Source organism: Oncorhynchus tshawytscha, linkage group LG18 (genome assembly GCF_018296145.1).
Source record: "Oncorhynchus tshawytscha isolate Ot180627B linkage group LG18, Otsh_v2.0, whole genome shotgun sequence".
Classification (NCBI taxonomy): domain Eukaryota; kingdom Metazoa; phylum Chordata; class Actinopteri; order Salmoniformes; family Salmonidae; genus Oncorhynchus; species Oncorhynchus tshawytscha.
Window position 1 is genome coordinate 2,086,911 of NC_056446.1, and position 10,000 is coordinate 2,096,910.

General features: G+C 42.8%; 1 protein-coding gene across 2 annotated transcripts in view; it reads right to left on the reverse strand.

The window, feature by feature from the left end:
• The window catches only part of LOC112237072 (PR domain zinc finger protein 1), a 20,492-nt gene extending 12,932 nt beyond the window's left edge, over nt 1-7,560 (reverse strand). For both annotated transcript variants that reach the window (XR_002951333.2, XM_024405693.2), the window contains exons 1-2: nt 7,349-7,560; nt 5,124-5,408 (exon numbers count right to left, since the gene is read on the reverse strand). Coding sequence is in view for 1 of the 2 variants with exons in the window: in XM_024405693.2 (XP_024261461.1) it covers nt 5,124-5,408; nt 7,349-7,375 (312 nt within the window). In the remaining variant the exon portion in view is untranslated. The remainder of the gene's footprint in view (nt 1-5,123; nt 5,409-7,348) is intronic.
• Between the last annotated feature and the right edge of the window lie 2,440 nt (nt 7,561-10,000).

Here is a 10,000-nt window from a genome sequence, read left to right on the forward strand (position 1 = left end):
AGAGAGATTGTCTTTTTTTTCAGTTTCACTTACTTATCTATTAAATGCAGCTAGCTAGTTTTGCCTACTCAAACACCCTGGTCAAACAGAGGGATGCTATGTTAGCTAGCTGGCTATGACTATCCAACACAACACTCTTCCAAGTCAAGGTAAGCTTTGGATTTACAAATGTATTGCAACTGCTGCCGGCATAAATGCTAAACTGCTTAGTGACTGTACACTGTAACGTTACTGCATGATTGTAGCAGGTTTACGAACACATTAGTTCTATTATCAATGCTGACTATGACGTTACTTTAGCTAATATGGTGACACCGATTTTCGGCAGGATAGAACAGCCGACAAGGGGTGTTGGTCTATGTATATTTGTAAACAACAGCTGGTGCACAAAATCTAAGGAAGTCTCGAGGTTTTGCTCACCTGAGATAGAGTATCTCATGATAAGCGGTAGACCACACTATTTACCAAGAGACTTGTCATCTATATTCTTCCTGGCTGTCTATTTAACACCACAAACCGATGCTGGCACTAAGACCAATGAGCTGTATACAGCCATAAGAAAACAGGAAGATACTCATCCAGAGGCAGCGCTCCTAGTGGCCGGGGACTTTAATGCAATCCGTTTTACCTAATTTATACCAGCATATTAAATGTGCAACCAGAGGGAAAAATCTCTAGACCACCTTTACTCCACACACAGAGACATGAGCAAAGCTCTCCCTTGCCCTCCATTTGGTAAATCTGACCATAATTCTATCCTAATTCTATTCATAATTCTATCCTCCTGAATCCTGAAACCCGGAATCTTATAGAAATCCCGCTATGCCCTCCGACGAACTATCAAACAGGCAAAGCGTCAATACAGGACTAAGATCGAATCATACTACACTTTTTTCGACGCTCATCGGACGTGGCAGGGCAAACTATTACAGACTACAAAGGGAAGCCCAGCCGCGAGCTGCCTTGTGACACAAGCCTACCAGACGAGCTAAATTACTTCTATGCTCGTGTCGAGGCAAGTAACACTGAAACATGCATGAGAGCATCAGCTGTTCCGGATGACTGTGTGATCATGCTCTCCGTAGCCGATGTGAGAAAGACCTTTAAACAGATCAACATTAACAAGGCCGCAGGGCCAGAAGGATTACTAGGACATGTACAGCATGCGCTGATCAACTGGCAAGTGTCTTCACTGACATTTTCAACCTCTCCCTGTCTGAGTCTGTAATACCAACCTGTTTCAAGCAGAACACCATAGTCCCTGCGCCCAAGAACACTAAGGTAAACTGCCTAAATGACTACCAACCCGTAGCACCTCAGGTCTGTAGCCATGAAGTGCTTTGGAAGGCTGGTCATGGCTCACATCAACACCATTTTCCCAGAAACCCTAAACCCACTCCAATTTGCATACCGCCCCAACAGATCCACAGATGATGCAATATCTATAGCACTCCACACTGCCCTTTCACCCCTGGACAAAAGTAACACTTACATGAGAATGCTTTTCATTTACTACAGCTCAGCATTCAACACCATAGTGCCCTCTAAGCTCATCACTAAGCTAACAACCCTGGGACTAAACACCTCCCTCTGCAAGAGGATTCCTGACAGGCCGCCCCCAATTGGTAAGGTAGGTAACAACACGTCCGCCACACTGATCCTCAACACGGGGGCCCCACAGGGGTGCGTGCTCAGTCCCCTCCTGTACTCCCTGTTCACTCATGACTGCATGGCCAGGCACGACTCCAACACCATCATTATGTTTGCCGATGACAACAGTGGTAGGCCTGATCACCGACAGCGATAAGACAGCCTATAGGGAGGAGGCCAGAGACCTGTGGTGCCAGGACAACAACCTCTCCCTCAACGTGATCAAGACAAAGGAGATTGTGGACTCCAGGAAAAGGAACTGTGAAGCCAGCTGTATAGCCTATTGCCTGCTTCTGTTTTTAAGTATTTTATTAAATGTGAACAATGTTGTTTCTGTTTGGTGCTGATTGGTGCTTTTCATTAAATCATGCTGTTCTTTATATGGCCTGAAATAACTGTGTTCATCTGGGCACAATACAACATGTATTGGATAACGACACAATTATGGGGCTGATTAAATGTTGTAAATGTATTTCATGTATTTAATATAGGTCTTATCAGGCTCAGGTAGCATCAGGTTTGAATATTCATGCTGATCAAAGCTCTAATCAAATTCAGACATATTTTTTTGCTTTATACTGCTTTTGAATGACGCCTTTTGTTTTGACAGGAAATACAGGGTTATACAGGGAAATACAGGGAAATACAGGGAAATACAGGGAAATACAGGGTTATACAGGGAAATACAGGGAAATACAGGGTTATACAGGGAAATACAGGGTTATACAGGGAAATACAGGGTTATACAGGGAAATACAGGGTTATACAGGGAAATACAGGGTTATACAGGGAAATACAGGGTTATACAGGGAAATACAGGGTTATACAGGGAAATACAGGGTTATACAGGGAAATACAGGGTTATACAGGGAAATACAGGGTTATATAGGGAAATACAGGGAAATACAGAGTTATACAGGGAAATACAGGGTTATACAGGGAAATACAGGGAAATACAGGGTTATACAGGGAAATACAGGGAAATACAGGGTTATTAGGGGGAAATACAGGGTTATACAGGGAAATACAGGGTTATACAGGGAAATACAGGGAAATACAGGGTTATACAGGGAAATACAAGGAAATACAGGGAAATACAGGGTTATACAGGGAAATACAGGGTTATACAGGGAAATACAGGGTTATACAGGGAAATACAGGGTTATACAGGGAAATACAGGGTTATACAGGGAAATACAGGGAAATACAGGGTTATACAGGGAAATACAGTGTTATACAGGGAAATACAGGGTTATACAGGGAAATACAGGGTTATACAGGGAAATACAAGGAAATACAGGGAAATACAGGGTTATACAGGGAAATACAGGGTTATACAGGGAAATACAGGGTTATACAGGGAAATACAGGGTTATACAGGGAAATACAGGGTTATACAGGGTTATACAGGGAAATACAGGGTTATACAGGGAAATACAGGGAAATACAGGGAAATACAGGGTTATACAGGGAAATACAGGGTTATACAGGGTTATACAGGGAAATACAGGGTTATACAGGGAAATACAGGGTTATACAGGGAAATACAGGGTTATACAGGGAAATACAGGGTTATACAGGGAAATACAGGGTTATACAGGGAAATACAGGGTTATACAGGGAAATACAGGGTTATACAGGGAAATACAAGGTTATACAGGGAAATACAGGGTTATACAGGGAAATACAGGGTTATACAGGGAAATACAGGGTTATACAGGGAAATACAGGGTTATACAGGGTTATACAGGGAAATACAGGGAAATACAGAAAAGTTATTTATTCTCAGGATGGAACATTTGTAAAATACCGGGAAAATATTAAACTCTGATACTGACTGTGTAATGGGTGCGTGTTGGTGGCAGGGAAGTCAGGCCCAGGAGAACGAACTTGGTATAAACAGAGTCATTTAATAAGTGCTCACAGAAAACTCCAAAACCAAAATATATAAAAATAACAAAGTGGGTACAAAACCCGTCGCACACCAACACATACTAGAACAATCACATACAATAAAACAATCTCCGACAAGGACATGAGGGGAAACAGAGGGTTAAACACACAACATGTCATTGATGGGATTGGAACCAGGTGTGAAGGAAGTCAAGACAAAACCAATGGAAAATGAAAAATGGATCAGTGATGGCTAGAAGGTCGGTGACGTCGATCGCCAAACACCGCCCGAACAGGGAGAGAGACCGAGTTCGGAGGAAGTCGTGACAGACTGACTGAACAAGGTCCTCAAAGACAAAGAGGGAATAGGAAGGGAGCCTGAATTTGAACAAGTTCATATTGACAAGCGCTGCCCATGCCCTTAGATCAGACACACTTTGATTCTAGTCATGTCTGAATACTCTGAACAATCCAGTGGAACCATTACGTTCACCTATCCAGTCCTCTCAGATCTGGGAACATGTCAAGGAACGGTGGTAGGAAGGATCCATTTAGAAAGAATTTAAACATGGCCTCAGTCTCATTCCTGTCTCCTGTTCAGGAAGGCTCCAGATTTCACTTAGTGGAAATCTATTTCGCACTCATCAATTCATGACTAAGTTCAAATTTGACGTAAGTGGGATTTAGGATTTGACTCTGAACATCAGCCCACCCGCCCAACCACTTTCCTTCTTTCATCTTGATCAAACTAGCTGATATACTTGTTGGACCGGAGATTATTTACGATCAGTAGCAAGAGTCTCAGTGTCTCCGTTTTCAGTTTAATGGCAAGGGACATTAGGAACGGGGAATGTAAAGTATAGTATCCACCTGATCACAGGCTGTGGCTGTGAAGACAGAGGCTGCGCCCCAAACGGCACAATATTCCCTATTTGGTGCACTACTTTTGACCAGGTCCCATAGGGAAACCTTATGGTCAAAAGCAGTGCACTAAATAGGGAATATTGTGCCGTTTGGGACGAGCCCAGTGGCTATTGTCTTGCCATCTGTCTTAAGATGTACACAGCGTAAAAGACACAGAGAGGAAAAGCTGGAAAGACAACAGTGTGTCAAGCATTTCTTCCTCCCGAGGAAGGACGGAAGGATGGAAGGATGGAAGGATGTGGGAGTGATGTAAGGGGAGTTTTCCAAAATGCACACACAGAACAAATATAGTACAGCCGTATGCACATGCATAAACACACACACACACACACACACACACACACACACACACACACACACATTACACAGACCCATTATGAACAGATAGGCATACATTCTCATGCATGTGCGCATACGTACCTGTGTGCACGCAAACACACTGAGACGCACACACCCAAACACACACAAGCACACACAAACACACTAGGTCCCCACAAAGAAACACCATGCCCACTCACTCTCCCACACACACACGAAAACACAAACACTCAGACATACCTGCATTCAAATACTAACTCTCAATCTCAACTTTCATTTTTTAAGCACATCCCCCATTTCCAGGAAAGTTTGGTCTTCACGCTTTCAGTATAACCTACCTCTGCAGAGTCAGGGCAGCGTTTCAGGACCAAGTTTCGGGGTAGAGACCTCTCAGCCTTGGTCTTGTTCTGGTTCTCTGGGTGGTTACCCGGGTGCAACGGGTGGTCCTTCAAGATGTAGGTGCACCTCTCCTGGAACTCAGCCTCACTCCAGAGGGTCATGTCTATGCCCTGGAGGTTTGAGTCGGTCAGGGTCAGGGTGGGGGTGGAGACCGATGTGGTGTGGGGAAAGGGGGAGCCATCTGAGGTTAACATGGCTGTGCTGTTCTGGGAGGAAGAGGAGGCCTAAGGAATAAGACCACAGAAGAGTATGAGAACTATGATGTGCATTAGCCCAAATAATTGAGGAAGTCAATTTCCATTTTTTTCTTGTACCTGCTTATACCCTTTTCTCTCTGCTTCCCTCCCTCCCTCCCTCCCTGCCTCCCTGCCTCCCTCCCTCCCTCCTATAGATTTGAAAGAGCATGAAGCATCACAAACAGCGGATGAAGTGTGCTGAAGGAGGAAGCTCTACTCTGTTTTGAATGGAGCTAAAATTAGAAGCAAGGAAGCTGAGGTGTGAGACAGTCAGAGACGGAAGGAGATGGCAGAGGGGTAAGAAGGTTCTCAATCAGTCGGAGAGGGGTGTCCTAACTAACTTTCCCAACGAACACTACCGGACAAACAAACTTCAAACGGTAGCGCCCATCCCTGCACCATCGCCGCCCACCGTTCCAAACATCCTGTGACTGTCCAAAACACGATGGCAGGCTATAAGAAGAGGTTCCTGTGCACGTCAGCCGAGGCGCGGCGACCACCACTTTCACAAGTAGGAAACCAGTGTTCCCCGTGAATCAGTCCAGACTTCCTCTCTACACTGACTGGGACCTGGCTCTCGTCCCAGTTACCTGCCTCTCTGTTCGTCTGTTCCTCTGTCTTTCTGTCTTTCTGTCTGGTGTTCGACCCGGACATTCTCTTTTCACGTTGTCCTTTCCAGCACGGTTCCAGCAGCTATGATGGATGCGTGACCAAGCCAGTGTATTACAGCCCGGGATCCACTCAGTAGTGTGAAAAAGCTTTAATTAAGACTGGACAAAGACATGAACAGGACTAGAGTTAGTATGAAAAAGGCCAATCCTAGAGCGCCTTTGCAGGTGTAAACCTGTGGTAAGTGCAGAGGTGTGGGTGGAGTAAATGTTGCGAAAGGTCAGCAGCTGATGATTTGAAATGCCATTTAGCAGACAGTTTTATCCAAAGCGACTACTCAAGCAGGCAATACATTTGAAATATGAGTAGTCCTGGAAATCGAACCCCCTATCCTAGCATTGCAATCACCGTGCTCTACCAACGGAGCTACAGGGGACCAGTTTTGCTCTTATTTTTCAAGTTATCCCAGTTGATGGTATACAGCTCAAGTTGAAGTGTCCTAACTTTTCTTATCTATTCCCTTTCCGAATGGATTGTAAGTCCTCCAAAACGTTCGTAAACTGGTTTGAATTCTTCTACTCAACACCTTTTGAAATGGTCACAACATAGCACATAATTATAAATGTTTTAATACCAGCGATATCTTATTAGAACGTGTATTTGTACTGTACACTCATCGACCAAGATTGATGGATGACATTTCACATTTCTTTGGTACGCATCACCGCAGAGTGGAATGAGTCTCACAACAGACGGGGAAAGCTCACTCTGAAACCATGAAGCTATGAAACTGCACTCTGAAATCAATGCATGATGAGCCAAAGGCACACAGCTGTGGCCTCATGAGAAGTTGTCAATTGTTGACTTTTAAAAATATCACCATTACCCCCCCTAACACCTTATGGCACAAAGGAAGACTTTTGTAAGAGGAGTGGTGTGAAATCTGTGAGTGACAGAAAACGAATAGTTTCACAAACTTCATGAAAGCCTACAACTCAAATATCTAATAATGAAAGCCTACAACTCAAATATATTTCATTGTATGACACTGTCACACCAATTGACACAAAAAATGTACATTTAGGAAGTAGAGTGATGTGAAATCTGTGCAGTGTGTGACTGAAAACATACAGAACTTTCACAAACTTCATGAAAACTCATATATCACTATCGCTGTCTCACCGTCACACGTCACATTATGACACAAAAAAATGACTTTAGGTGTAATCTGGGCTGTCCTAATTTCTACATACACACAGCACACACTATAGTAGAATGAGAATAATAGTGGGATGGTAAAGGAGAGGTGGAGTACTTACTGTGAAGCCTTGAGAGGAGCCACACATAGAGCAGGTTATCTGTATCCTTGAGTGCCTGTGTAATTGATGGTCCCTCTCCTTCCTTCTCTTTCCCCTTCTCCCTCACGCTCTCTCTGATGAGATTCTTATACTGCGTGTACCTGTTGCAACTGAGGGACAGTGGTGTGTGTGGGTTTTTTTCTCTCTCTCTCTCTCTCTCTCTCTCTCTCTCTCTCTCTCTCTCTCTCTCTCTCTCTCTCGGGTGTGTGGGTCTGCCCGCTCTCTTCCTCCCGTATCTCCCTCCTCTGTGTGTGAGACTCCTCCTTGGGGGAAGTGATCTGTTCATCTATACACCGCTTATTCACTCCCTCTCTGCCCTGGGGGCTCGTGCTGAGATAAGAAGAACAACAAGAGCTTTCTCTCCAGGAGGTGTGTCGCCGGTCACACAGATATGTCCGCTTCAGACATCTTTCTCCTTTTTCTTTTTTCCTGAGATTCTAACACAACCCCTCTTTTCTGTCTTCCTTGGGTGTGAATGCATATATGTCAAGCGATGTTCTATGTTGTGTTTGTGGGCCTAATTTAAGATTTAGGAAAAGAGAGGGGCTATGAGACCGTGTTTGTTTGAAAAGATTCAAATAAGTTGACTTTTTCTTGTCAGTTCTTTGAAACTGAGAGTTGAATTGAAATTGAAACCAAGACTTTGGTTAGTTTCCAAAACACGACCACAACCAAAATTTCAAGAGCTTAAATGTAAATGTTTCCTACAGGTTCTGCCTTGACAAAATGACATAGACTAGGTCTATAACTCTCAGATAATTGAAGTGTCACGGCTGTCACTTGAAGCATCTGCAAACATTCTGTATTTAGCTGAAGTGTTCTGAAGTTGAGGACAAAATGTAAGGCTTTGTGAATGTCTAGAACTCGGATCTACCCCCTTGCTTGACAGCTGCGGTCTGAAATAATGTTAATGAAGACATCAGTATTTGGCATTTGACTGGCATAAATGCACACATACAATGCAGGGTCAAGAGAGCTTGTTCAGCCCTAGCACGTGATAACCAGGTTATAACCATGTCATAATAGCTGACATAACTTGTCATAACCTGTAATAAAATGGTCATAACACTGTCATGGCCCATATATTTACACCTGTTGTGACATATATTGCGTTATTTTATGGCTGGTTATGACACCTACATAAGAGTGTCAAATCCATATTTATTCTAATAATTTATTCCCTGACAATAACTTTCCTTTCGTTTGAAAGTTTGTTTCTTGTTGTTGTAATGAATTCTTTACAGTAGTATTTTTTCATAATATTCATAATCTCACTATGACCATCCAGTGTCACTTTACTTGAACTAAGAAAATTCACTTTATGACACTGTCATGAAGCATTATGACATCATAAGCATATCAGCCAGATAGACCTGTCACGTACAAGCCCTTATATCAGTCATCAGTCACATAGAGGGTGTCTTGTCCTTCTCCTCAAATCTGCCCCTGCATTCATCCCAGTCATCAGCAACAGAGCATTGGAGTAAATTCATGTCTGACATCAATGTGTGAACGATTACAATAATAATTTAACAAGGTCAGTAAAAAACATACTGCTGACACGTAGGCTATGGTGTAAGGGAGTGTTTTGCCTTGTGTGGTTGGTTTTGTGGATTTAGCCACTCTTATGAAGGTGTCATAACCAGCCATAAATTAATTACCGGAGTTGGTTTTGTGGATTTAGCCACTCTTATGAAGGTGTCATAACCAGCCATAAATTAATTACCGGAGTTGGTTTTGTGGATTTAGAGACTCTTATGTAGGTGTCATAACCAGCCATAAATTAATTACCGGAGTTGGTTTTGTGGATTTAGCCACTCTTATGTAGGTGTCATAACCAGCCATAAATGAATTACCGGAGTTGGTTTTGTGGATTTAGCCACTCTTATGAAGGTGTCATAACCAGCCATAAATTAATTACCGGAGTTGGTTTTGTGGATTTAGCCACTCTTATGTAGGTGTCATAACCAGCCATAAATTAATTACCAGAGTTGGTTTTGTGGATTTAGAGACTCTTATGAAGGTGTCATAACCAGCCATAAATTAATTACCGGAGTTGGTTTTGTGGATTTAGAGACTCTTATGTAGGTGTCATAACCAGCCATAAATTAATTACCGGAGTTGGTTTTGTGGATTTAGCCATAAATTAATTCTTATGCCATAAATTAATTACCGGAGTTGGTTTTGTGGATTTAGAGACTCTTAAGGTGTCATAACCAGCCATAAATTAATTACCGGAGTTGGTTTTGTGGATTTAGCCACTCTTATCTTATGAAGGTGTCATAACCAGCCATAAATTAATTACCGGAGTTGGTTTTGTGGATTTAGACACTCTTATGTAGGTGTCATAACCAGCCATAAATGAATTACCGGAGTTGGTTTTGTGGATTTAGCCACTCTTATGTAGGTGTCATAACCAGCCATAAATTAATTACCGGAGTTGGTTTTGTGGATTTAGACACTCTTATGAAGGTGTCATAACCAGCCATAAATTAATTACCGGAGTTGGTTTTGTGGATTTAGCCACTCTTATGTAGGTGTCATAACCAGCCATAAATTAATTACCGGAGTTGGTTTTGTGGATTTAGACACTCTTATGTAGGTGTCATAACC